The following is a 26919-nucleotide window of genomic DNA, read 5'->3' on the forward strand; positions in this document are numbered from 1 at the left end:
GGGGCTTGGTTCCATCAGGCTAATGGCTCACAGTATCAGAGGAGGTCCCATATTTTATCCTTCCCCTTGCAAATAAAGATGTGTCTACTTGTTTACTGCCCTCCCCCAAAAAAGAATCACAAACAAATGTTGACTCAGATTGAAATTTAATAAGCATTTGAAATGAGGCAGATAGGTCTGGGGGCAATGCTTTATGAGTCTGCAACAAAACAGGCGTGACAGTGCGTCTTGGCACTATTCTTTAGATAAATAGGTCCAGGATGCAAACCTGTGGACTGGGTGTCCTGCCATCCTCACCAAAGCCCCCAACCAGGTAAAGCTGATCGTTCCAAAGGCAGGTCCGGTGGCCCACACGTTTCAGCCCACGGTCTGCACAGGGGAAGTGAAACCACAGAGGAGGGGACTTTCCTGTTGGGTAAGAGAGAGGGTGCTAAGAGGCAGTAGCATTTTGGCACCATGGGGCTTCTCACGAGACCAAAGGTTTGCCCGTATTTTTTTTTTTTTTAAAGATTTTAATTATTTATTCATGGGAGACACAGAGAGAGGCAGAGACACAGGCAGAGGGAGAAGCAGGCTCCCCACAGGGAGCCTGATGCGGGACTCGATCCCAGGACCCCGGGATCATGACCTGAGCTGAAGGCAGATGCTCAACCACTGAGCCACCCAGGTGCCCCCCCCCCCCGGTTTTTTTCTCCTCAATTTGTGGGTCTCTGCACAGTTTAATATTCTGTGTATTCCTTTAGCTGGTCAATTAATTTTTGCTCCTCTTTATACCCTGTCACTCCATCCTCCTTCTGCGTCTGCAGTTCTCCTATCTCCCTACCATGTCCCCCCCCCCCCCCCCCCCCCCCCCCCCCCCCCGCAGCAGCCAGCCCTCACGCGTATCATAGATGTAGAGGTCATTGCAGATGGTGTCTCTGGCTCTGGTCAGAGTCTCTCCACCAAACAGCACAGCAAAGGGCCCCACCACAGAGCATGAGTGATGCCGCAGTCCCCGAGGCCCCTGTCGGGCCCCCTGCCCCTTGGTCACGAGCCTGGCAAGCTGTTCTGTCAGATGAAGGGCAGCAGGGGGCTCCTCCTTCGGGGAGAAAGAAGGGGTTGGCTGGAGGAGTTCGGACCTCACAGTTCTAGCCCCCTTCCACCCGCAGCAAGATGGGAGTAGAGAGTACCTTAATCTTCCCCAGACTCCAATGCCCAGCCACTTCCGGTTCGGGGGAGCTGCAGCCCCCAAAGAGCAATAGCTGGTGGCCTGGGCGGGGCCCCGGAGCCGGGAGCAGGGCAGCGCAGTGGCCTGAGCGCGAGGCCGTGCGGCAGCCCTCTTCCTTATAGCTGCGGGGAGGCAGGAGTTCGGGCCTCAGCTGGGCTTTCTGGGGAACGGAAGCGCTCTGCTTCTACCGTGGCGAAAGCACGGAAGGGAGGAAGGGAGGAAGGAGGCGGGGGCGCGGGAAGGGGTGCGCGGGGCGGCGCGGGGCCGTACCAGTAGGTGCGCGCGCCGGGGTCCAGCCTCAGCGTGAAGATGCTCCCGCAGCGCCGCTGGGTGCGGGTCCCGCCCTCCCGGCCCGCCACCCGCAGCTCCCGGTCCGACACGCGGGTGCACGTGTGGCCGCTGAGGCCGGCGGGCGGCCGGCTGCCGGGGGCCGCGCTCCACGCCTCCCACGCTCCGCGCTCGGCGTCCAGGGCGGCCACGGTGGCCAGGCGGCGCGAGCCGTCCCAGCCGCCCACCACGCACAGCCAGCGCCCGCCCACCGGCGCCGCGTCGTGGTGGCTGCGCCGCGGGCCGTCCCCGGCGCCCCGCACCGCCTGGCCCGCGGCGGGGTCGAAGAGCACCGTGTCGCCGCTCGGCTCCGAGGCCCCTCCGCCCGGGAGGCCCCCCACCACGTAGAAGCGGCCCCGCAGCTCAGTGCAGGAGTGGAAGGCCCGCGCCAGGAGCGCGTCCCGGGCCACCGGCCGCCAGGTCCAGCCCGCGCCCCCCGGGGGCCCCGCCAGCGCCATGGCCCGCCCCGGCCCCCCGCACCGCCCGGTCACCCCCCCCGGGCCCCCGCCGCCGCCCAGCAACGGCCGCCGCACGGGCCGCCAAGCCCCGCTCACCCGGAGACAGGAGGCCGGGCGGGGGCGGGGGCGGGGGCGGGGGCGAGCGGCCCGAGCGCCTGTTAGCCCCGGGTCCCCGAGGGCGCAGGGGCCAAGGCTGCGCGCGGGGCCGGGAGGGATCCCCGAGGACGCCGCCGCCCGGGAGGAGCCAGCGCGGGGCCGTGAGCGCGGCCCGGGCGCCTGGGAGGCGGCGGACACGGCCTCGGGCCCCGCCGCGCCCCGACTCTCGGGGTGACTCCCCCGCGGCCGCCGCGGCTTCCTCGCTGAAAACCTGTCTGCGGGGTCCGCGTCCCGGCGCTTCCGGAGAGTTCGCGGCGGAGCCCGGAGGGCCGGGAGCGCAGGGGCGGCCTTGCTGCTCTGGCCACGAGGGGGTGGTAAAGCCCGCCTCTCCGGCCTTGTGCGTGTGCGTGCAGGCTGCGGCGAGTGTGCGTGCAGGCTGGGGCTGGGGCTGAGTGTGCGTGCAGGCTGCGGCGAGTGTGCGTGCTCGGCTGGGACCTGAGTGTACATGCTTGGGGGGGGTGTGCATGGTTGGGTCAGGGCCTGTGAGTGTGCATGGTCGGGTCGGGGCTGAGCGAACTAAGCCTTGGGGAACTTTGCGCTACTGAGTCCTGGGAAGAATTCCTTACTTCAGCTCGCCTCTTAGACTCACACAACGCAAGGAACTGAGGACGGGGACATCTGGGACCGAGATTAAGGGCAGGGAGGGTCTCGGGATCCAGCGGAAGCTGCCCCTCCTCCGTGTGGGAGCCTGCGTGCCTCTTAGCCCCTCCCTGGGGTCTCCCTTTATGCAAGCGTGTCCCTGAGCCGCCTCCTGTGTCCCTCCAGGACCCGGTGAAGAAGGAAGAGGCCCAGGTCCAAGCTGGTCATGGCTGCAGCAGGAAGTGCAGACAGATTTCTGCCCCCAGCACCACAGGGGTGGAACCCAGCCGGATGGGTCCCCAGGACAGGTCCCCAGTGCAGGGCTGCTCACGGGAGTGATGGCTGCGACTCTTGCCTTTGGTCTCTACCCTTGAACTCATTCCCCCCTCGTGCCCCAGGACTGGAGGCGTAGAGAGTGACAGGGCCATAGTGGGGACAGGCTTGTAACCCCGAGTCTGATGGCGCAGCATCCCCCGCGCCTCTGGGACACCGGGATGAGTCCCACGTGGTCAGGCTCCGTGCTCAGTGGGGAGCCTGCTGCTCCCTCTCCCTCTGCCCTTCCCCCTGCTGTGTGCATGCACTCTCTCTCTCTGTGTCAAAGAGGTAAAATAAAAAAGGAAGGCACAGAGACCAGAAGGTCACAAGACCTGTTTCCCACATGTCCCTAAAGCCAAGACCCAGTAAGAGCCTGGAAAGTGTCGGCCCATCCAATTCCAGCTTTCCCTCAGTCTAACACAAGGTCCTCAGTTTTCCCAGATCTTGGTAACAAACTCTGCAAACAGTCACCACCTTTCTTTTTTTTTTTTTTTTTTAAGATTTAAGAGCGAGCACGAGGGGAAGGAGGGGAAGGGGCAGAGGGAGAGAACCTGAGGCAAGCTCCCCGCTGAGCTCAGAGCCTGATGTAGGGCTGGACCTCAGGGCCCTCCCATCAGGACCTGGGCCTGGACGAGAGTCCAGTCGCTTAACCAACCGCAGCGCCCAGCTGCCTCCCCAGTCACCACCTCTAGTGTCCCTGACTGCAGTCTGAAGGCCAGCCTTCTCCCCAAGAGCGCTCTGACCCGCTAGCCTCCTAACAGCTGGACTCAAGATCTGTCACACTTCCCAGGACTTAGGCAACGAGCTGCGGGGGGGCAGGGGCAGGGGGCTGTGTCATGTCACCTATGCCTTCTTGACCCACATGCCCATTTTGTCAGACTCCTTTTCTTTTTTTGTTTTTGTTTTTTTGTTGTTGTTGTTTTTTCTTCCCAAAGCTCTTGTTTTTTTTTTAAGTAATCTCTAAACCCCATGTGGGGCTCGAACCCACAACCCTGAGACCAAGAGTCACATGCTCCACCGACTGAGCCAGCCAGGCGCCCTGGGACAGATAGTTTCTGCCCTGGGACAGATAGTTTCTGCGTCTCCTGGGTAGAACAGGGAACTCCCCACCCAGGGGCCTTTCCAGCCTCTCTCCCAGCTCCATGACCCTCCTCCCAGCTTCCACGCCCCCGCTCCCAGCTTCCACGCCCCCGCTCCCGTCCCTTCTAGTAGCTAGAGGTGGTTATCCACTGGGGGGGGAGGTGCTCAGGACCCCTGCCTCCTGTGGTTAGTCTAAATCAAGCGAGAGAGGAGAGAGAGAGAGAGAGAGAGAGAGAGGAGAGCAAGAAGAAAACAGGAGGCAAAGCCAAGGGCCTTGTGTGACGTGCGCTTCACGCCCCAGAGCAGCACCCACCGTGGCACTGAAGGAGCAGGACGGGGTGAGGGCCCGAGGGCAGCCGGAAGGGCTCCCCCGTTTCTGCACCTGCGTCACCTGCTAATAACCTCCGGAGCCCATCTCGCCGCCCGACGGGGTCCCCAGGTGACACGGCCGCATCAGTCCTTGGCAGAGCTCCCGCTGTCCTCTCCTTGCCCCCGCTGCACCCTGACCCCGGCCCAGCCCTGGGGCTCAGCGCTGCTCGGGGCCCGCCGGCGGGGCCGCGTCCCTGGGCTGTACTCCGACCCTTTCCGGGTTTCCCCGCTCACTCTGGCCAGCTGACTGCCCGCCCCCCACCTTCCTGGCCCGGATTCGGGCTCTTGGCTCTTAGTTCTTGGCCAGAACGAGGACCTGGACCAACAGAAGTGTCGAGAACCGGCCAGGACGAGAGGCTGCAGGAGGCCCTGCGTCAGGAGCTCGTCCCTTAGAGACGCGGCCGGGAAGGGGTTTGAGAGAAAGCTGGAGCCGTAAGCAGGGGGTTGGAGGGGAGAGGGCAGGGGCAGAGGTGGGGTGCGGATGGGGATTCTTAAGGGACTTCATGCTATTGAACAGGGAAATGTCGTCGTTGGGTCCCTGTGGAGAGGGGAGTAGGCGGGAGGGGCAGGGGGGGGGCAAGCGGGCTTCCCAAAATGTCTCTAGGTCTTTCTGTCTGTGTCAGACTTGGTCTCACCGTCTTTGTCTCTGAATGACCCTCACCCGCTGGCTCCGAGTGCGTCTGTCTCCTCCTCACCCCTTTCCTGCTCTGGGTGTCTGTCTGTCTCCCGTGCCTGGAAATGGTCATGATGCAGGAGGCCCTTGGGGTGTCTTGGAGCTGGAGGAGCTGGCCCCTGGTTTTCGGGGCCCCCTGGGTTGGGCCACCCCTCTACGACGGCTCTGCGTCCTAGCCTCTGACCAGGGCAGCCGTGCTGAGTGCTGAGTGCTGCTGAGTGCTGAGTGCTGAGTGCCGGCCAGGGAAACAGGTAGAGCTGCAGGTCCAAGGTGGCGTGGATCTTGGAGGGGAATGGAGGAGGGAACTCGGGGTTTATGAGACAGGTGAGCGTCCCCGGGCCACACAGGAGGAAGATCATGCCAACCAGCTTCAGAAGAAAATCTGCCCTCAAATTCCGGGAGTCCCCAGTTACTCCCCGTTCCCGCCAGCGTCGCCCTCTTCCTTGGTCCTCTCAGGTTTCCCCCAGGGAACACTTGCCTGTCCCCTCCGGGCCTTCGCGCCCTCTCCACGAAGCTCCCAGCCCTCCCAGGCTTCCTGCAGCCCTGGGCCTCCTGCTCTCCTGGCCTTGAGGTGACACCTCGGCTCCGCAGCTGCCCTGCTACCCTCGGTGCCCGGCCCGAGGTTGAGGCTTGGTTGTAGGGTGTCCGCAGGCTCCCCCCCCCCCCCCCCGCCGCCCCAGGGCAGCTGAGTGCGGTGGGGACAGGCGCTCAGGCCGATGACCAGGAAGTGGCTGTCTTTGCCTTGCAGAGGACCATTCCCACACTGGGCGTGAGCGTGAGCGGCCCCGAAGGCCTGGTGCTCCCTGCAGGCGCCGCAGGTGTAGGCTCTGCAGGCCCGCTGGCCCCTGGGGGCTGCCTCCGTGCTCCCCAGCAGGTGGGCTTCCTGGGAAGACCTGGGAGGGTGCCGGGGGCACCACTTGGGGTCCTCACTTTAGAATCCATGCTCTTGCCAAGCTCCCAGGACCCCGCCTCCTCTGCTCTTACCTCCTCCTCGCTGCTGTCACCCCTTGGAAGACTCCTTTCCATGCAGGCTCCCACTCTTGCCCTACACCTGCCAGGACCTATTTCTAGAGGCTTCTCAAAGTGCCAGCCCATCTGGAGACAGGGTCAAAGAATAAAGGCATCTATCTCCTACCCCAGGCCCTGGTGCTGGAGTTCATGGTGTCAAGTACTTGCAGATGCCCAGGGAGCCCGTGGGGTGAGGGCAAGGAGGCGGGGCTTCTGCACACACGGGCCTGTAGGACGGGGCCCACACGTGCCTCTGCGGAGCCATCTCGGCTGGCTGCGTGGGTCACTCCAGCAGTAGACCTCTTTAGGAACAAGCAACTCCAGTCCCCTGAGCTCCAGGGGAGGTTGAGAGGCAACCAGGAGGCATGGCTGTGACGCAGGGACAGGGCTGAGGTCCGGGCATCTCCCGGCCTGCAGGCCGCGGAGTAGGAGCAGCAGAGCCCATGAGACGGAGCCTCAGGTGAACCCTCAGGGAAGACAGGACGCCGTGGCCCACAGGGCGGTGCTGCTGTGGGGGCAGAGGCGTTTCCAGGGGGGGAGAGCTGCTGGAGGTCCTCCCGTGGGAGCCCCCGCATGGGGGAGGGGTCCTAGGAAGGGCCCAAGTGAGCTTGAGGCTTCTACCCGCAAGTGCCCTGGTCCTGGGGACAGAAGCCAATCCCGAATCAGTAACCTGCCATGACGTCCATCAGCACCCCAAAGCCCCTCTGTACAAACTAGGAACCGAGGCAGAGAGCGGATCAAAGCAGCTTCCCATCACCCAGAGGAACCAAGCTGTGTAGAACTGGGTTGCCGACAATTTGTCCACACTCATGCTGCCTCCTGGCTCCACAATGATCTATTATTATCCACTCCTGTCTCCCAAAGCCCAAGGGTCTCCTCCACCCGCGCCCCGAGCCTCTGACTCTCCTCTGACCTGGGATCCCACTGCACACAGGGGTGTTACTCACTAGGGGCCTCTCTCATCTGCCCGAACCCCAACCCATCGTCCTGACCTCCCCCCCCAACCCTCTCTGCCCCCTGCCTTGACCCGTTCCCTCTCCCCCTCACTCAACCTGACCCTCACTCTCACTCTTCTCACCACCCCACCCCACCCATCCTTGTCCCTCCCTGACTCACCTCCAAGTCCCATTGACACAAACAAAAATTTCAGCACAACCCACTCCGACCGGTTTGGCTTAGGTGTGCAGCCTGCCACGGGGACAGAGCTGAGTTGTGAGCCGATGCTTGGACACACGCAGATTGTGAACGTCTGCAGTTCTGCTCACAGGAGCAGTGCGAGTGTGGGTGCCGCAGGCACCCAGGTACACCACGGGAACATAGGGTGGGCCATAGGGTCCTATGGTTTGTTTCCCACCCCCCCTCCCCGAGGGCTCCCTGAGGGCAGGGGTCCCCCGCCCCACCCGGAGGTCAGCAGGCCCCCGCGGTGATGGCGCTCAGACAGGTGAGCCACTCACCATGCCACCTGGGCTCCAACTGTCCCCGCTGTCAGGGCCCCGAGTTTGGGTGGGAGACGGTAGGTAGTGAGGCACCAGGGGGGCGGGGGTTCAACGAGGAGGAAAGAAGAGACTCCAGAAAACCAGGCACGGGCCTAGAGAGTCTTCGAATGCCCTCCCCGGGCCCCGTCGACGTTGGGGGCATACTCCCCGGGGCGGGGTTGGGGGGAGGGGGAGGGGTGGCCCTGTGAGACAGGAGTGAGGGCACCGAGCGGAGGGCGAGCCTCCAACGTCATGGGGAGGCCTAGAGGGGCTGCCCGGCCCAACTACACCAGGAGCATCCTGGCCTTGAGAAGGGCTCTGGACGGACAACCACAGCTGGCCGGGGGAGGGGGAGGGACTGAGGGGCTCCCAGACTTCCTGGCTGGGAGCCCCGTGGATGGGTGGGGGTACCCTGTGCATGGAGAAGCTGAGGAGATCCAGGAGGCGGGTGCCCACCTAGTGACCTAACTGCCCTGCTGCCCCCTGCCTCAGTTTCTCCCGTGGTTTCCTGGACCAGGAGGGGTGAATCCGTGGGAAGGAAAGGAGCTCCTCTGAAACCGTGCGATAGGATCCAAGGTGTGATAATCATAATTATAACACGGGATGCTCCCCCCACCCATTCCCCCGGCCCTACTCCACCCCTGCCGAAGCGGATCTCAAAGCAGCATCGGGGTGAGGCCTCTCCCCCGGCACAGGCGGGGACCTGCGTCCCGGAGGGGAAGGGGTTTGCCAAGGTGGAGGTGGAGAGAAACTGGGGAGTTGGGGTGTCCGGCCTGGGCCCTGGGGCTACCCCGGACCTGCTGGAAACAGCCCTCGAGGAGGAAGAGGTCACTGCCACGGCCACTGCCAAGAGCTGAGTCCAGACCGGAGTCAGGGGCACAGTCCAGAGGCAGGGTGACGGTCTGGGTGACGGCTCGGGCTCAGGGCACGCAGCATGCCCCCTGGACTGACCCTCCGGGGCCCCCCTTTCCTTGCTGACATCCATTGCCTCCCAGATTCATGCCTTCGGCCTAAAGGTGTTCAGAGCCCACCACGGGCCGCCGGCTGCCCGAGCGCCGGCCACCAACACAAGGTCCCAGCACAAGCCTGACCTTCCAGGAGCCCAGAGCCCGTCCCTCCTCCTGTCCCTCGTCCCGTCCCTCGTCCCGTCCCTCGTCCCCACATGCCCCCCAAAGCCCTGGCACACAGCAGGCTCCGGTCAGTGTTTCGCGCACTGAAGCTCACATTTATTTAAGGAGATAAGATGTGCACAAATGATGGGGGTACATGAGCTCTAATACGGGGCGCAGCAGAGGCTGCGGAAGGACAGGCTGACAGACTCGCCCTGGGGGTGGGGAGCTGAGAAAGCTCGAAGATGCAGCGTTCGGGTTCAGCTTTCAACTTCGGCAGAGGTGGAGGTGTGGGGTGTGGGGTGTGGGAAACACTCCCCGCGAGGTGACCCCCGCTGCTCTCGGTACCCCTTCCTGCCTCCCCCCAGACAAGAGGGCCCTGCTGCAAAGCGAAACCTCTATTTCCCTTTCTCGCGTTTAGCTCCGTGTTTACCTGCCTGCCCCTCCCCTTCACCCAGTTTTTTTTGGGGGGTGGGTGGGAGTCAGCCCCCTCCCTCTGGCTATCCCAGGCTGGCCAGTAAGCTTTTGTGTAACTTGGTGGTGACATTTTTTGCGTAAGGCCCTTCCGAGTGTGCGTGTACTTATAGGGACACAGGGACGGCGGGCGGGGCGGGGGGGGGGGCGGTTCAAAATGGACATGACCACGGGGTAAAGGGTAAAACGACCGTGGAGAGTCGCGCTGATGCACTTCTGGGCTCCTGGCCAGGCAGCGAGGAGGCGCTGCCCCTCAGATGGGGGCCTGCTGGGGGGCCAGGAGTCCGTGGGGCTAATTTCTTGTCAGTCCTTTGGCTTCTCCTACAGCCGCTGGGACTGGGGAGGGTGTCACTTCCGCTCCTTCCCCGGGGTCTTTGAACTGGATCCCTGTCTCATGGACAGAGATGCCCGAGAACCCCCGTGTTACCACCTCTGCTGCGTGCCCCCCAGCAAGCCCGGTCCCCTCTCGGGGCGTCTTTCTCACCCGAAGGGTCAGGTGTGTGGGCCAGCCCTGGCCTTCTCAGCTCTGGCCTGCTCTGATTTGCAGCCTCAAGGCTGAGCCCCCCAGGAGATCGGGGAACTAGGCGAGGCCCTGGGGAGGCCACGCGGCTGGCAGGGGTGTGGGATGCTTGGGTTCCTTTCCACCCACAAGGGCCTTGCCCCTGTTCCTCCTGGCCTGGTGCCTCATCTTTGAGCTACGCCGGGCCTTCCTCTGCCACACCCCCGGCCCCTGCACCCCGCCCCTCCCTCCGCAGCCCCTTCCGTGCTGCCAGGTAAGGCCCTGGAGCTGCCGGTGGGATCCCCCACCAGGTCCTTCCCACCTCCCCTCCCTCCCTGGCGCCCATTAGCTAGCCCGGCCGTGGGGGCGGTGGCTGCTGAGTCTCCGTGCCAGGCCCAACCCCCGGAGACGCACCTGTTCTGACCTGCTGAGCAGGTTCCCAGGTTTCTGCCTTCGTTGTTGGCCGTGGCGTGGGAAGCAGCTCTGGGGGAGCTCGGAGCTCCCGACCACGGGTCTTTGGGGGGGAGCTCTAGCCGGGTGGGTAGAGCAGGGCTGGGTCCCCTGCAGAGACCCCAGAGGGCTCGGCAGGTGTGTCAGTGCCTGGGGACTCCGTGACCTCCTGCCTCCTGGGTGGGTGCCCTCCCCAGCTCCAGCGCGGCTCCCAGGGAGATCTCAGTGGAGCTTCAGAAACGCCGGACGGCTCTGCCTCTGCTGGATGCCTCTGTCCCTGGGAGCCGAGATGTGGGGGCCCGAGGTCCTGCTGCTGCTGCTGCTCCTGGCGTCATTCACAGGTAGGACTTGCCTGAGCCATGGGGACCCTTGCTCCTGGGGCCGAGCCAGCGCGCACACACGCACACACGCACACACACGCACGAATAAATATACTCTTGACTCTGGACTGAGGGACCTATTTGTCTCCCACCCCCACTGCGAGTACTGCCCCCAGAAGGGCCGGTGTCACTCTTTCCCTTCTACCCTCTTCCGGCCCCAGGCCATGTCACTCTGTCTAAGGTCCCGGATCCCCGACCACCGCTGCCACAGCTGCCTCTGGGGAAAGAGACATGTTGACCCCGTGCAGGTGGGCAGGGAGGAGGAACAGATGGGGACGCTCTCACCCCAGGGTTTCCCGGAGGCTCCTTCGCCTGCCCCCCCCACCCCCAGGCTGCAAAACTGCTGACTGGCGCTGGGCTGACTCAGGGTTGAGCTGGTTTTTGCAGTCATCAGGGTGTAGGAAGCCCGATGCCCGGAGAGTGGACAGGGCACTCCTGTTGGCTTCTCCCCTCGCCATGATGTGCTAGAGTGCGGGGGGCGGGGGAGCACCTGCTGGGAGAGGACTGCGGAGCTTGGGCCTTCGCTCTGGCCCCTCTCTTTGCCTGGGCTCCCTATTAAACACCAGGGTGCTCAGGGGGGCGTGATCTGAGATGAGCGGGGGGTCTAGGGTAGGGCACCTTCTAGACAGGGTGTGGTCTCCTTTTGTTTATTCCCTGTCCCCTTCTTTTCTGGACCAGATGCCTCATGTTACTCCCGTCTAATGCATATATAGCAGATATAAATCACAGGAACTTATCTTCAGAGTGGGGGAGAGCGTGTGCGTGTGTCTCTGCATGTGTGTGCACAGTGAGGCCACGGTGGGATCCTGTCGGCTGTTCCCAGCATAAGGAGGGACTGGGAAATCTTGGTCCTCAGAAGTCAGAGCCCTACCTGGGTCGGCCCAGGAGCCGTTGCGAGGGGGCCTCCTTGTCCAGCAGAGCCCAGCAGTGATTGCCCTGTCTGTCCCCGGCGGAAGCCATCGGGAGAATGAGGCATAGGTGTGTGGGTGGGTGGCCGCTGCCCTTGCCCTGATCTGACAACGGAAGGATGGAAGGGTCGTTGGCCAGTCTCCAGTCACAGGATACTGAGCTCCAGCCCCTGCCTCCTACCCCTGACTTAATTCGCATTTTCCAGACAACCCTCCTCACTTGCTCAGGCCCAGAGGGTGGGGTCTGGTCGCTGGGGCCAGGGAACTCGGCAGCCACTTTTCTGGGGGATCTACCCACCCCTGAAGAATGGAGCCATGAGGTCTGAGGACATGGAAGGGGTCAGAGAGGCCACCGCTCAAACTGCCTCATTTTACCGAGACAAATAGGTAGGCAAGTGATGTCCTAAGGTTACTCCATGTTAGGGGCGCCCGGGTGGCTCAGTTGGTTAAGGGCCAGACTCTTGATTTCGGCTTAGGTCATGATCTCGGGGTCATGAGATGGAGCCCCGCGTCGGGCTCTACGTTGGGCTCGCGCTGAGCCTGCTTGAGATTCTCTCTCTTTCTCTCTCTCCCTCTGCCCCACCCCCATCCGCTGCTTGTACTCTCTGTTTAAAAAAAAAAAAAAAAAAAGATTACTAGTGTTAGAAGCACGGCCGGGGTCAGTATCTTGGTCTCCCAGTCCCTCACCCTTTAAAGGTTGGTACATCTGGGCGCACAAGGAGTCCAGCTGGGTCATTAAATGCTGGGGACGCAGTGGGGAACAAGACCTGGTCCCCGCCTTCTGTTTCCAGGATACAAAGGCTGTGCTAAGAGAGGCCCAGGGAAGGGGAGCGGAGACCTCTCGTAGTTAAGGCATCACCCTGACCTTGCCCAATGCCTGAGGGGCAGGTGCCCCGGCTACCTACCGGGGTGGGGGTGGGGGTCCCTGGCCCCAGGCTCCTCCCGAGTAGCTGGTGCCCAGGGAGCCTCCAGTCTGCGGCTGCTGTGAGGCCTCCGTAGACCCGGGTGGTGCTCTGAGGCCGGGAACTCAGACCCTGGCTCCCGGCCTGATGACCACCTCCGCTGCCACCCCCTTTCCGGCTCTTCTGTGCGCAAAGCCCCGGGGGAAGCAGGAGGGTTTCTTGTCTCTGAAAAAGCCTTGGACTGGAAGTCAGGAGTCTTGTGTTCTGGCCCCATTTTTGCTATTATTTTGCTAGGTGACCTTGGGCAACTAAGAAGGTGGACTCCACAGGCAGGAGGCAGGACCCGCCGGTGGCCGTGGGCTTCCAGCGCGACAGCCCTGCGGCCGTGGGACCGTCCAGGCCCGTTGGCCAGGGAGGCGCTGGGGGCTGGAGCAGGTGGTCAGTCTGGCTGTGCTGCTCACGGGGAGGAATGTCCTGGCCCATCTTTCAGGGGGGCCTGAGGTGGCTGTACCCTGGACGCTGCCTTCTGCCCCTGCCCTGCTACAAATCAGTGCACCCCCCCACCCCCGACTCCTGGGCCATTAGAGCTCTGAGCCCCAGGGCCCTGCCCCACCCCTGCCAGGGAGAGGAGCCCAGGCTTGGGAGGCGCCTGACACCACAGTTCTTTGTCTCTTCTTAATGGGATGAGTTTCCGGGTGAGGTCCCCTCCCTCCCCCCTCCCTCATCTCCTGCCCCAGGGCTGAGGGGCCCAAATCTAGACACCTCTCCAGTAGGACCTAGTTTCTAGCTCTTTGTCTGCCCAACGGGGTCCTGTGGGTGAGGGTTTCCCCCGAATTCTGTGGTCTGCCCTCCAAGGATTAGGATCAGCTTTCTACCTGAGGTTAGTTTCCTCGAAAGGGAGGGGCCCCATCCCTGCTTTTCTACTCCTGTTTACAGAGGGGGGCAGGCCCTTTCCCACAGGACCTACCCAAACCCAGGGAAGCCAGCAAGGGAGGCCAGCTTCCCCACCCAAGGCGGCAGGGACCGAGGAGAATGCCAGGGAAGCCCTGTGGCCCCGGTGACCTTGGTCCCCCCCTCCTGGCGTTTCAGGGGCCCGGGCTAAGGGGAGCGCGGCTACCGCGATGGCAGCGAGAGCCCATGGTCCCCGCTTCTGGAGCACAGTCTCGACGCCCGGAGCCTGCCAGGCCGAGGAGGGCGGCCGCCGCAGCGAGCGAGCCTCCAGAGGAGAGGCCGCCTCCACTTGCTGGCCTCCACGGCTTGGCCGAGCACTGACTGGAGGCCAGCGGAGAGCAGGGCTGGGAGTGGGCGCGGAGTCGGGAGGGATGGGGGGCAGGAGCCTCGGGGCTGGACCTGCAAACTGAATCTGCAAGGAAGGTCCAGGTCCAGTTGGGAACTGGGGGTGAACTCGGGGCGGGCCACCAGGCTCCAGAGAGGAGGCGCTGGAGGAGGACCTGGAGCCTCTGGCCTCAGGAGCTCTTCCCATAGTTTTCTGGCTACCCTACCCCCTCCCTGCTTGCCTTCAAGATGGGTGAGAGCTGGGTTGGGGCTGTGATTTGGGGTGGGGCAGAGCTGGCCCCTGCTTTGTGGGGGGGTGGCTGGCAGGATTTCGGGGTGGGGGGTGGCTAAGATCTCAGGAGTTTGGGAGAAGCAGAATTCTGGGTCTCCCACCCACAGTGTGGCTGTTGTGGTGACTCAGCCCGGCTCAGACTCTGGCTCCGGGGGGTTTAGGGGACTTATCTGTGCTGGGAGCTGTGTCTGGGCCAGAGCCGGCTGCCTCAAGGCCTGTCCTCCTGCATTGTTCTCGCCTCCCTTTGTGATCGGTGTGGCCCCCCTCCCCAGGCACTAATCTGTGGGTGGGCACTTTGCCCGGGTTGGGAAGCTCTCCCTAAGCTGGGGGGCTTAGGACAATGGGGGCTAAGTGAGAGACGGGGATGAAGGCAGAGGGAGAACCTCCTGGTTTTCCAAGTTCCTCAGCACTCCAAGGCCAAGGTTACGGGGAGAAGGGTGGAAGGAAACAGGCTTGCTGGCTTGTTGATGTTACCTGTCCTCTAGGGGAGACGGAGACGTCAGGGCTCCTCCCAGGTCCTTTCTTACCCCAAAGTCTCCCTCATATTTCAGCTCCGTCTGGGAGAGGCTGCTGCTGTGGGGTGAGGGAAGCAAGAGTTAACAAAGGAGGATGAGCCCCCGGACAGCTTGGACCCCTCCCTGCAGCCCCGGGCAGGATCCCCCCCTTCCCACCAAACCCACACCAGACAACCCTTACCCCAGGCCTGGAGCTAGAGCAGGTTTTTCTGGTGGTGGCAGCAGAAGCAGAGGTCTGATAGATTCCCAGGGAGAGGCCTCCTGGGGGGCCAGCGGGGCTCGGGGGCACCCGGGGGGGGGGCGGTGAGATGGGTGGGAGTCCTTCTAGTAGGAACCTGAGGAGCAAGGGCAGGGTGAGCCTTTGTTTGCTTCTGCTGGGGAGCCCTGAATGGCAATTTCCCATCACCTGGAGGGACAGTGACCTCATCTCTGGGTACCTACCTCCACCTGAGATGAATCTGCCCTGGAGTCTGGGGTGAGGTGGGGAGGGGCACCTGGCGACACCGCAGCTGGGACGCAGGGGTGAGGGCGCTGAGCCACCCACTGCCGACCAAGGGCAGCTCACACAGACAGACAGTGGCAGCCAAGAGAAGCCGACATCAAAATATTTATTCTGTGCTCGGGAGTTCCGCGGGCTGGGAACGTGCGCATGCGGACGTGGGAGACACACGTGTGTGCACACACACACGCACACATGCGTGTGCACACATACTCGCCACCCCATGCTTCTCGCTCCCAACTCAGCCAAGCATGGCCACCTTCCTAAGGATGAGATGTGGGCACATACAAGTGTGCAACCCCCCCCCCCCATCAAGTAAGGAGCCGCCGCTCGTGCACGAGGTAGCACTGAGGCCCGCCGGGCCCTCTCCAAAGGCATCGTCCGTTCAGACGTGCAGGGCTCACGCCGACTCGCTTCATCCTCACGGCCCCACCTCTAGGACCCCTCCAAGGCCCCCCTCCGCACCAGCAGGGATGTGGCCCCTCATAAGGCAAAGCCTCTGTCCTCAAAGACGCCGTTGTCTGCACCTGCTGCCCGACGCCACCTCTGATAGGGACGTCGGGACCCAGGTGCCCGGTAGAGAGCGGGCAACCCAGGCCGGGGATGGAGGGCCTGTCTGGGAGCGGGCGGGGTACGCAGAGGGCAGGGCCCCAATGAGGCCCGTGGGGGCCTGGCCAGGGGTGGGGGAGGCTGAGGCAGGGATCCCGTCTGGCCAGTCGGGCCTGTTCTCGCCCTTGCGCAAGCTGGTGGCTGGTGGCGGCTGTGGCTCGGCCTGCTGCTGTGCGGCATCTGAATCACCAAGGCCCCTGACCTGCGTCCTGGTGCTGCCCTGGGAGGAGGGGTGGGGACGGCCGAGGGAGGAGTGCCCAGCCAGCGGAGTCCACCGGCCTCAGCAGACAATCTGCGGCACAAGGGGCCGTGGGCCTGGCCCAGCCTGGCAACTACATGCCCGCGGGGTGACCTCACCAGGCAGGCGGTGTGTCTCCTTTGCTCCGGTGACATCATCATGCTGACGCCGGGCGGGCACTGGGTGGGGGAGAGGAGGAGGAGGCAGTCCTGGCCTGCCCTGGCCTGGCAGTCTGGGCTTCTGGGTCCAGCGAGCCCAGGACAAGGATCCTAGAGCCCCAGTTCTCGCTTCCTTCTGTTGCAGCCTGTGTGCATGTGCGCATGTGTGTGTGCAGGTGTGTGTACGTGTGTGCATGCACGCGTGTGCAGGAACTGGAGGAGGATGCTGTCCTCAGCTGAGATGCTCCCGCCCGATAGTGGATTCAGGATGATGAGGGCGGTGGGGGAGGTCCCGAAGGGACTCTCCTGGGCACCTCTGCCTGCAAAGCTGGGGCCTGTCACCGGGGAGCAGGGATCTTGGACTCACAGGGAGGGACACCGAGGACTGCGACTCAGGCATATGCCTGCTGCGCCCTGAACGACGTATATGTTGGGGAAGATGTGGGTGATCAGTTGCAGAGAGGGGCAGATGGTTGGCAAGTGTAGGGACAGGGATGGAAAAGATGCCATCTGACATTGTCCCAGAAATAACCTTTCGGAATGTTCCGGTGTCCGGGGGAGCCGGGCTTGGGATCAAGACAGCGGCATCTGAGGCAGAGGATGTGCTGGGGGATGGGCCCCTATCTCCAGCCCACCTCCAGCCCTCCCGGGGCAGCCCTGCTCCCTCCAGCGCCCGCAGGAGGTGTCTGGGAGGGGTGCGGTGGTTAGCTGGACTCCCAGGCTGGGCTGGGTGGGACCAAGACCGGCTTAGGCAGGTCAGGGCCCTGGTATCTGGCCCTGCAGGTCTGTCCCGTCCCATTCGGGTCCTCCCAAAGGCATCCTCCCTCCCTCCCTGTGCCCCTGCTAGCAGGGCCCCGGGGGCCCCCTTCCTCTGACCCATGCTGTGCCTCAGTGGGACCCTCCAGTCCTCTCTAGTGGGGCTTCACCTTCTCCCTCCAGAGCTGCCCCCTCGCCCACCTCTTTCTCTGTGCAGTCTGGAGCTGCTCCCTTTGGCAGGAGCCCAGGGAGCCAGCCTATCCTGCCTCCACCCCGGTTGTCACGGCAACCCCTCCCTGTCCACCCAGCCCAACCAAAGATTCAGTCCTTTTCCTTCTACTTTTCCTTCTCTTCCTACTTTGCCTGTCTCTCTTTCTCTCTCATTCATTCGTTCATTCATTCATTCATTCATGGCAATCGGGCACCGATTACGTGCTAAGAATGCAGACCACATGCCACTGAGCACTCAATCAGTTTCCATATGTGATGCAAGACCCAGTTTCTACTCTTGGTGGGGAGGCCCATCCAGGGGATAAAGTACTATGGAGAGGTAAGAGCAGGGCGCCGGGGCAGAACAGAGGACGGGCAGCTCGCCTGGGGGAGGGAGGACTCTGGGAGGAAGTGATGTCTAAGCAGAGTCCTGAAGGATGAGTAGGAGTTATCCAGACAGTGACGAGTCGGAGCCACCAGACATAGGGAGGAGGGCCTTCCAGGAGGGGCAGCGTGTGAGCAAGGCGTGTGACCTGCTGGCTGGAGGTCAGGTCGGGGCTCTGCACTTTTGGGGGTTGCTGGATATAGGTTCCGAGGCAAGGAGCTCTTGGCATCCCAGAGAGAGCCCTCACTCTGCCCCCAGCCCTATGTTTCCGTGGCTCCAAATTTATTTCTCCCTGACCATGAGCTTCCCCAGGCCCTGCCTCCCTCCTAAGCTGCTTATCCTAGAAACCTAGGGGTTGTTCTTGTCTCTTGTCTTGCACCTCCCGTTCTGGTCAGTGATCCAGTCCTGCCGAGCCTCCGCCAGGGCGGTCCCCTCGTCCCCATCCCACAGCACCAAGCATTCCTAGTGAGTCTGGGGGCTTCAGTGTCCTCACTTCCTGGTCGGAGGCACAGCGCCCCTGGCCCCTCGCTGTAGTAGATGCCCCGAGAATTCCTTTGCCCAGCGTGGAAGGCGCGCCCTCACGTTCCTCTCCTGCTCAACAGCCCTCTGCCTTAGGTGTGTCCTTCCCTCTCTGCTTCCCCAGCCAGCCAGCCTCCCCACCCCTTGGGTTTGCCCACCTTAGTCCCCGACCTGGAATCCCTTTCAGGGTCTCTCCCCCTGCTGGTCCTCCCCAACTCCCCAGGAGGCCCTCCCATGTGACCCAGGTCCCCAGCGACTGTCCCGGTCCACCACTAGCCTGCAACGCAGCACCGAGCACTAACTCAGGGATGGTCACACCTTTCCGTATTGGTGCCCAAATGTCTCTCTTCCTCCTGAACAGATCTCAGGTCCCGACAGGGCAAGAAAGGGATCCTTCTTTGAAAATTAGGTGACGTGATAAAGACCGCTGGGTGCTCTGCACTGCTCCTCGCCGGTGCTCCACGCACTCGCCCATCCTCACTGGTCCCGGTCTCTGCTCCTCTGATTGTGGCTCCCCATCCTGACCCTGTCACCACGTGTGCCCTGACCTCATGCCCCTGGGCCTCTGACCCGGGGCTTTTCTGTCTTCAGTGACTAGCTCATTCTCTGAGCCTCATTTCGTGCCATTCCTCCCACATAGAATACCTTCTTTGGGAATCCAGGTCTCTCATCTTCAAGCCATGAAAAGAATGTTCTCGAAGGGCCTCTCGGGATGGACCCTTCCCACACTACATGCCCCATCCCAGACGCCAACTGTTTTCGACCCTTGCCTTGGCTCCCAGCCACGCCTCCCGAAAGCATTCACTCTCCACCTCTCCTGGATACATCGAACCTTCTGTGAAAGTCTGTCCATGGCTTCCCCGTCTTCATGCACATAAAACCCATTTCCGGGAGAGGACTGTGAGCTCCCTGAGGGCAGAGGCTAGGTCTCTCCTCCGTGCAGAGCCTCCCACCTCAGGATGGCTCAGGACACAATCCCGGGCTGGGAGAGGGTGTGACGCCTGCAGCCAGTGCCCCTGTAGCCTTAGGCAAGTCACTTCCTGTCCCTGGGTCTCAATTTCCTCATCTGTTAAATGGTGATAATGACGCCCACCTCTTGGGATCCTTTTGTGGATCTAATGAGGTAATGGACGAAAGGCGCTGGGCAAGCAGAAAGCGCTCCAGGAATTCCAGGGTTCTGGGGCGCCCCTAATCTTGGCCGCTCCTGTCCGCCCTCTGCAGGCCGGTGCCGGCCGGGTGAGCTGGAGACCTCGGACCTGGTGACCGTGGTGCTGGGCCAGGACGCCAAGCTGCCCTGCTTCTACCGAGGAGACCCCGGCGAGCAGGTGGGGCAGGTGGCGTGGGCTCGCGTGGACGCGGGCGAGGGCGCCCGGGAGCTGGCGCTGCTGCACTCCAAGTACGGGCTGCACGTGAGCGCGGCCTACGAGGGCCGCGTGGAGCAGCCGCCGCCACCACGGAGCCCCCTGGACGGCGCCGTGCTCCTGCGCAACGCGGTGCAGGCCGACGAGGGCGAGTACGAGTGCCGCGTCAGCACCTTCCCCGCCGGCAGCTTCCAGGCGCGGCTGCGGCTCCGCGTGCTGGGTGAGTGGGCCGCGGGCTGGGCTGGGGGTGCAGGCCCGGGGTGGCCTGGGGCGGCCTGGGCCTCCCGGGGCAGGAGGTGGGATACGCAGAGATGTGCTCTGCAGGAATGCATGGGTGGGTGCATGGGTGCATGGGTGGGTGCACGGGTGGGTGCACGGGTGGGTGCTCCGCGGAGGGGAGAAGAGGTGGGTCCTGCCCCAGTGAGGGAGCCCCAGCCAGACCATCCTCCCGGCCAACCCCGAAACTCCTCCCTCAAGGGACCCCAGCGGCTTGCTGCGTGCAGCTCCTCCAGCCTTGGACAAGAATCCATGTATTGGGCGGGTCTTCATTCTGCTGATGCCCGCTCCCCGAGCCTTGGGCACCTTTGCTTTCTGAAGCAAGGGGGCACAGGCTCACTCTGTCTTCTGCACGCCAGCCTTTCAAAGGGCTGAGGATCTTTGTCACTCCCCCACACACACCCTCACGGGGCCCCCAGCCTCTTCTCTTCTGGAAGCTACACTTACTAGTTCCTGCAGCAGTCCTGCCCAAAGTACTCATTCATGGCCTCACTCACCATCCTGAGGTCCATGGGTTTTTTTTCTATTTTTTTTAAAGATGTTTTTTTATCTATTCATGAGAGAGAGAGAGAGAGAGAGAGAGAGAGGCAGAGTCACAGGCAGAGGGAGAAGCATGCTCCATGCAGGGAGCCTGAGGCGGAACTCGATCCTGAGTCTTCAGGGTCACGCCCCGGGCTGAAGGCGGCGCTAAACTGCTAGGCCACCAGGGCTGCCCTGAGGTCCATGGTTTTAAAACGTGGGGTTGAGATAAGGACATGTAGACCCAGCCCTGACCAGTGTGGTTGTGTAGGACCCGTGGGGCTGACACCTTCCTTGATCTGGACCTTCAGTGAATGTGGGTGGATTGGAGACCACAATCACTTTTATTATTTATTTATGTATTTATTAAAGAATTTATTTATTTATTTGACTGAGAAAGAGCACACAAGCAGGGGGAGAGACAGAGGGAGAGGGAGAAGCAGGCTCCTGGCAGAGCAGGGAGCCTGATGCGGAACACGATCCCAAAACCCTGGGATCACAACCCCAGGACCATGGGATCAGGACCCCAGCCCGAGGCAGAAACTTAACCAACTGAGCCACCGATGTGCCCCTACCATCACTTTTAAACCACCACTTTGCACTGTGGGTTCTTGTGGTCCACGGAGGCCCTAGACTTATGGTCTAGTTGAGTCATTTTCATTCTGTGCTGGAGCTGTTAAGGTTAGGAAGATAAAAATAAAGCCTTTAGTTTCTCTTTATCCAACACTAGCCTTGGGGGTGAAATAGTGTAAATCTAGGCTTCTGTCCCCTAACAGCTGACAATCTGGCACAAATCATTTAGCCTCCCAAGCTCCAGTTTCCTCTTGTAAAACAGGGGTGATGATCCCTACTTTGCTGGTCTGTTGACAAGATGAAATGAAATAACATTTATAAAGTGTTTAGCACAATACTTGGCACATAATAAGTGCTTTGTAAGTGATGGCTATTATTATAGGATATAGATGGTATCTGGTTACTTTTTAAATTTACTTCATTATTTTTATTGAAAAATGATCCAGAGGCGCCTGGGTGGCTCAGTTGGTGAAGCATCTGCCTTTGCCTCAGGTCATGATCCCAGGGTCCTGGGATGGAGCCCCACCTCAGGCTTCCTGCTCCATGGGGAGGAGCCTGCTTCTCCCTCTCCCTCTGCTCCCCCAACACACTCATGCTGTCTCTCTCTCTGTCAAATAAATAAATAAAATCTTAAAAAAAAAAAAGGTAAAAAAAACAAACAATAGAGAAAGGTACAAAGTCAGCTGAAATTTTCCCTGGTGTCTATGTCGGTGAAATAAGAGAAGAAAAAAGAACCTGAAAATGTTTGCCCGTGGACAACTGAGCTGGGACGGGGCAGGGCCTCCTGGTGGGTGTGCTGACCATGACCCCTGTCTCCCACCACCTGCAGTGCCCCCCCTGCCCTCCCTGAACCCCGGGCCAGCGCTCGAAGAGGGCCAGGGCCTGACGCTGGCAGCCTCCTGCACAGCAGAGGGCAGCCCAGCCCCCAGCGTGACCTGGGACACGGAGGTCAAGGGCACGGCGTCCAGCCGTTCCTTCAAGCACTCCCGCTCAGCGGCCGTCACTTCGGAGTTCCACCTGGTGCCCAGCCGCAGCATGAACGGGCAGCCGCTCACCTGCGTGGTGTCCCACCCTGGCCTGCTCCAGGACCAGAGGATCACCCACGTCCTCCAGGTGGCCTGTGAGTACTCGGAGCTTGGGTACAGAGACCCTGATGAGCCACGCCAGTCTGGCCAGGCTGGATCCCCAAGGCCCCCTGGTGTGGCCGTGACGGATCACTCCGAGCTCTCTGACCTTCAGTGTCCTCCTGTTTACGAAGGACATTGCCCTGCTCCACAGCGCGGTTGGGAGAATCGGGTATAGACCCGGGGCGAAGGCACTTAGACATACACGCAGCCGGACAGGCTTGCTGAGGGCGGCGGGCCCCGCGGCCTGGCCCGCGTGCCGGCCGGACCAGCCCTGCTTCTGCTGCTCGCCCGGGGTTGCTCAGTCCTGCTCGTCTGCAGTGTCCCCAGCAGCAGCAGGAGGATAATTATGGGAACTTCACAGGGTTCTGACGGGAATTAGAAACCACAGAGGCAAAGCGTCTCACACGACGCCTAGTGCATAGATGCTACTCATACTCAGTAACCTGGAAAATGTCTTCCTGGCATTAAACTCCGAGCCTCTTCGGGCATAGGACTCCTTCCTGTTCCTACTAACCCTACAGGAGGGCTTCCACAAATGCTTGTTAAAGAAATGTACGAATAAGTCGGGTTGAAGCCTTTGGAGAATCAGGGAGCGTTTCCGGAACACCTGTCCTGTGGCCAGCACTCCGCTAGGGACTGCAGGGGATTCAGAAAAAGTGTGAATCTTTTCCGAGGGACCTAGAGGCTCATAGCCCAGATAAATCACTATGGACTCTGAGCTCAGAGAGGGGAGGGGACAGCTTGCCGAGGACCCAGCAAGGAGGGCCTGGACTAGGTTGGCCGCACAGGAGGACAGGGCAGGGACTGGGAGGGTGAGAGGGGGTGTTGGGGGTGAGGAGGGAGGGCAGGGGGCAGGGGTCCTCCAGGGAACAGCATGATCAGGTCATGGAACAGCATGATCGAAAGCCTCATTCCCCTTATTTCTCCTCCCACCTCCCATTCCAGTCCTCGCTGAGGCCTCCGTGAGGGGCCTTGAAGACCAAAAGCTGTGGCAGGTTGGCAGAGAAGGCGCTACACTCAAGTGCCTGAGCGAGGGGCACCCCCCTCCCTCGTACAACTGGACACGGTAGGGACCTGGCGCCCGGGGGAGGGCCTCGCTTGGGACTAGGCTCCTGCCCTCACAGGGCCACCGTGTTCTCCTTGTGGGCTGGGACAATATATCCTAACCCCAGATGTATCAGGGCACATGTTCAGGCCTCCGCAAGAATATGCGCCGTCACCAAATGCTATTATTGACTTGCACCAGGGAGGCTGGGATACGTGGTCCCTGGTAGGGAATCAGGCAATAAGTCCTTGATTTTCTTCTCCCGCTACATCAAAATTATGAAATATGATACAATATTTAAATGTTAATATTGTCTGTGTTTACGTATGTGCCCAAAGTGGACAGGACAAAAAGGCACAGCGGGTTGTTACTGCTGTCGCACCGACACTGTGACCACTGCAGCTTTGCCAGCGCCTCTGCGGGTCCGAGATGTCCAGGGAACCGGGGCGGGGGGCAGGCATCAGGTGCGCGGGGGTGACCCCACCCCAGGCGTGTTCTCCGATGTGAGCAGGGGAGTCCTGCGTGTGGCCTCGGGCCCAGGCTCTGCTGGTGCCCTGCCGTGTGCACTCACGCTTCCCAAGCACGTGGGGCCCAGATAGGAGAGGGGAGCCCCCCCACCCCCACCCCGCGGGCTGCCGGCCTCATCCGCTGGGTCCCAGGTTCTGGGTGACGTCACAGCTGCCGGAGCAGGTGGGATGGCACGCGTGCGGCTGTTCCCCGGGTGTGTGGGGGGTGCCCGGGTCAGGCCGGGCGGCCGGGAGAAGGGGCCTCTGCCCAGACCTGCCCCGGGGAGGGAGGGGCACCGTGGGAACAGCCAGCGGCTCCGGGTGACGTCGTGGGGAGGGCGGTGGGGAGCTGCCCCGGCACGTCGGGTGGTGGCGGCTGCCGCCCGCCCCAGCTTCCCTGTCCCCCAGGTTGGACGGGCCCCTGCCCAGCGGCGTCCGTGTGCAGGGGGACACGCTGGGCTTTCCTCCGCTGACCGCCGAGCACAGCGGCACCTACGTCTGCCACGTCAGCAATGAGCTGTCCTCCAGGGACTCCCAGGTCACGGTGGACGTCCTAGGTGAGCCCGAGGCACCTGCGGGGGGGTGGGGGGGGAGTGGGGGGGACTGACGCGGAGGGGCAGGTGGAGGGGCGGTTTGGGACCCGGGCTGTGAGGGCGAGGAGGTGGCCCGTGAGGGCGGGGGTGCCCGGGACCTGGGCAGCGCCTCAGACTCGGGGGTCTCCCGCAGACCCAGAGGAGGCCCCGGGGAAGCAGGTGGACCTGGTGTCGGCGTCCGTGGTGGTGGTGGGGGTGATCGCCGCGCTCCTGTTCTGCCTCCTGGTGGTGGTGGTGGTGCTCATGTCCCGGTACCATCGGCGCAAGGCTCAGCAGATGACCCAGAAATAGTGAGTGCGGGCGGCTGCGGGCGGGGAGCAAGCTGGGAGCCAAGCCCAGGTGAGCGGTGGGGCGGGGGACCCGGACCGGGACCGTCGGGGCAGGTGGGCCGCGGCTGGTGGGGTCACACCCACGTGGCACGCACACCACGCCCCACCTGCAGCCACTCATTCCCACTTGCGGGGACCGCGCGACACCCGCGCCCTGGCTCCGCGTGGCCCGGGCTTGGCCGAGGAGGGCGCCCCTGGGGACACGCTGCCCCCCGCTGCTCCTAACGGGCGGGTGTCTCCTAGCGAGGAGGAGCTGACCCTGACCAGGGAGAACTCCATCCGGAGGCTGCACTCCCACCACTCGGACCCCAGGAGCCAGGTGCGTGCCCGGGGACCCCTGCAGACCGGAGCCCGCCCTGCGAGGCTGGGGCTGGGGGCGCGGCTGCCCCGGGGGTGCTGGGGCGGGGTGGGGAAGGGGAGCTCGGCGGGTCAGGGAGAGCTGGACAGGTCGGGCGGGGGAAGGCGAGGAGGGCGGGGCCGAGCCCTGTTCTGACTCCTCCCCCGTGTCCGGGCCCCACAGCCGGAGGAGAGTGTAGGGCTGAGAGCCGAGGGCCACCCCGATAGTCTCAAGGACAACAGTAGCTGCTCTGTGATGGTGAGGCCCCGGCCCCGCCGGCGTCCCCGCCGCTGCCCTCGGGCCCCCTCCTGCTCCCCTGCGGCAGGCCAGCGCCCTGGAGCCCGGGCGCCTCTGCTCCCGCCTGGCCTGCCCCGGCCTCCACCCAGAGCCTCGCCCCTGCCTGCACCTGACCTCTGCCCCGAGCGCTCCCCAAGCGGCCCCCCTGCCATCGGGTGGCGCCGGCTTCCTAAGGAGCCCGCTGTCCTTGGCCTGCAGAGTGAAGAGCCCGAGGGCCGCAGCTACTCCACGCTGACCACCGTGCGGGAGATTGAGACACAGACCGAACTGCTGTCCCCAGGCTCCGGGCGGGCAGAGGACGAGGAAGACCGGGATGAAGGCATCAAACAGGCCATGAACCATTTTGTTCAAGAGAACGGAACCCTGCGGGCCAAACCCACGGGCAACGGCATCTACATCAACGGGCGGGGGCATCTGGTCTGACCCAGGCCTGCCTCCCTCCCCTGACCCTGGCTCCTTCTGCTGACCTGGGGAACCTTCGCTCATCTCGGGGGGCCTCCCTCAACACCGTATTTCTTGAGGAAGACGCCCCCCATCCCACTGACTGCTCGACCTTTTCCTCCAACCCTTCTGTTTGACGATGGGGGGGTTGTCTGTCGGTTGAGTCCTCCCAGCGCGTGTGCGTGTGTGTGTGTGTGTGTGCAGGTCGCTGTGTGCATGTGCGCTTGTGTGAGTGTCCGCTGACCGTGCGTGTGTGTGCGGGGGGTGCCCGTGCCCACGTGTGTGTCGTGCTGTCCTGCCCGAGTCCAAGTGAACCGTGGTGGGTTTGGCTTGCGTGTCGTGTGGCTGTGTGACCTCTACCTGCAAACGCAGGTCATCTCCTCAGACCCCAGAGCAGTATTAATGGCGCAGAGGTTGGAGGCAAGAGGTGGAGACGGCGGGGGGTCAGGTCCAGGTGTGCAGGCATGGCTGGAACTGGATTCTGGCCTGGGTTGGGGAGCCGGGCTCCCACGGTGGCAGATACTGTGCCGCCAGCCCAGGGGTCCCCCAGAGGCTAGAGCTGTGAGCGGCGATGCCCCTGCCCTCTGGTGGCCTCGGTGGCCTCTGGGCCTGCTGCATGTGCCTATTTTCTATAAATAAACCTGCTGGAGGAGTTTCTTTAAGGAATACTCCTCCAAATACTTTAATAAGAGAAGCAAATCTTTTTTAAAAAAAAAAAGAAACTTTTGATTGATCTGAACGTTTGTCATTACTTGGTTTGGTCAGAGCTGGGCCAGCGTAGGAAGTCGCAAAGCTGACCTCGCTCGACTCCCGCAGGGGGTTAACGCTGATGCTTCTGGAAAGTGCTCCTTCAAGGCCCTGGGATTCAGGCAGCTGCCTAGGAGGGAGCCTGGCGCTCCGGGGTCTGAGGCCGGGATGTGAGCGCCTCTGTCCCCGGCTGCAGGGGGACAGGGTGGGGTCCTGGCTCCTTGGGGCCCCTCAGCCCTTCCCCTGGCTGCGTGTCTCTTCTTGGCTGCATCCACGATGCCTGTGGTCCCTGGGGAGGTTGCTGGGTGGGTGACGGAGCTCCTGCTTTGGTCGTGGTGTAGGGGAGACCGGGTAGGGATTACAGACCCAGGGGGCCAGGGAGTTCGGGTGGGGCCAAGGAGCCGCCAAAGCGGGCCTCGGGGTCTCTAACCTGGGGCTCTTCTGACAGTTTCTGTGGGTCTGGGGGGGTCTACCTACGATCCAGCATTGCCCCCCTGACGCACTTGGCAAGAAAACCTAGACTGTGCCCAAACCCTCCCTGGCCTGAAATCTCCTGGATTTCTGGGCCAACGGAGATGCCATCCCTTGCTCCCCAGCCAGCCCAGGACTTTGACTGTGGAACCCAAAGATCTGGGTTCCTGGTATGTACATTTTTTTTGTGTAAATATGTGCATATTTGTACATAAAAATGATATTCTGTTTTTAAATAAACAGATAAAAGCTGTTTTGCCTGGTTCCTGTCTCGCCCCTGGGCCCTGTAAGCCCTGAACAACTCAGCACCTTCCTCCCTGCGGCCCGGGCAGGGGAGGAGCTAGGATGCCTGTGGCTGGGAGGTAAAGGGGAAAGAAATGCCCTCTGCCCTGCCTGAGAGTTCCCCCGAGGACCACAGAGCGAAAAGCCCCTTCCCTCCGCGCACGGCGCCGTCAGTCCTGTGTCGTGTTGG

At 62.4% G+C, this 26919-nt stretch overlaps 2 protein-coding genes across 9 annotated transcripts; one reads left to right on the forward strand and one right to left on the reverse strand.

Moving 5' to 3' along the window:
• Positions 1-129: 129 nt before the first annotated feature.
• KLHDC9 (kelch domain containing 9) lies at positions 130-2600 on the reverse strand. 3 transcript variants are annotated; one of them, XM_025420805.3, is made up of 4 exons: positions 1478-2007; positions 1170-1329; positions 880-1078; positions 130-408 (listed from the first exon to the last, which is right to left on the reverse strand). In XM_025420805.3, exons 1-4 carry the CDS (start codon positions 1990-1992, stop codon positions 242-244), a joined length of 1041 nt encoding a protein of 346 aa, XP_025276590.1. In that variant the 5' UTR covers positions 1993-2007; the 3' UTR covers positions 130-241. The 3 variants fall into 3 exon arrangements, with proteins under 3 accessions (XP_025276590.1, XP_048962914.1, XP_048962915.1); XM_049106957.1 differs by lacking the exons at positions 130-408; positions 1170-1329 and having other exon boundaries at positions 910-1078; positions 1478-2596; XM_049106958.1 differs by lacking the exons at positions 130-408; positions 880-1078 and having other exon boundaries at positions 1187-1367; positions 1478-2600.
• Positions 1823-26700, forward strand: NECTIN4 (nectin cell adhesion molecule 4). Of its 6 annotated transcripts, XM_049106960.1 has the most exons (14): positions 1823-1954; positions 2914-4923; positions 5913-6038; positions 7352-7473; positions 8140-8223; positions 10377-10520; positions 19047-19406; positions 21384-21674; positions 22627-22747; positions 23641-23789; positions 23959-24115; positions 24398-24473; positions 24675-24749; positions 24987-26700. In XM_049106960.1, exons 6-14 carry the CDS (start codon positions 10445-10447, stop codon positions 25209-25211), a joined length of 1530 nt encoding a protein of 509 aa, XP_048962917.1. In that variant the 5' UTR covers positions 1823-1954; positions 2914-4923; positions 5913-6038; positions 7352-7473; positions 8140-8223; positions 10377-10444; the 3' UTR covers positions 25212-26700. The 6 variants fall into 6 exon arrangements, with proteins under 6 accessions (XP_048962917.1, XP_025276587.1, XP_048962918.1 ...); XM_049106961.1 differs by lacking the exons at positions 1823-1954; positions 2914-4923 and having other exon boundaries at positions 5059-6038; XM_025420802.3 differs by lacking the exons at positions 1823-1954; positions 5913-6038; positions 7352-7473; positions 8140-8223 and having other exon boundaries at positions 2504-4923.
• Positions 26701-26919: the final 219 nt, after the last annotated feature.

This window comes from Canis lupus, chromosome 38, assembly GCF_003254725.2.
Source record: "Canis lupus dingo isolate Sandy chromosome 38, ASM325472v2, whole genome shotgun sequence".
Taxonomy (NCBI): Eukaryota; Metazoa; Chordata; class Mammalia; order Carnivora; family Canidae; genus Canis; species Canis lupus.

Bases quoted from the DNA above. Each gene is read 5' to 3' on its own strand.
- KLHDC9 (XM_049106957.1), bottom strand. From the start codon at position 2,595: ATGTACACTCAGGTCCCAGCCGAGCACGCACACTCGCCGCAGCCTGCA. The intron at 1,079-1,477 runs GTACGGCCCCGC...TTCTCCCCGAAG, and splicing joins CCCGGCGCGCGCACCTACTG to GAGGAGCCCCCTGCTGCCCT.
- NECTIN4 (XM_049106960.1), top strand. From the start codon at position 10,445: ATGCCTCTGTCCCTGGGAGCCGAGATGTGGGGGCCCGAGGTCCTGCTG. The intron at 19,407-21,383 runs GTGAGTGGGCCG...CACCACCTGCAG, and splicing joins GCTGCGGCTCCGCGTGCTGG to TGCCCCCCCTGCCCTCCCTG. The intron at 23,790-23,958 runs GTGAGCCCGAGG...GGTCTCCCGCAG, and splicing joins GGTCACGGTGGACGTCCTAG to ACCCAGAGGAGGCCCCGGGG.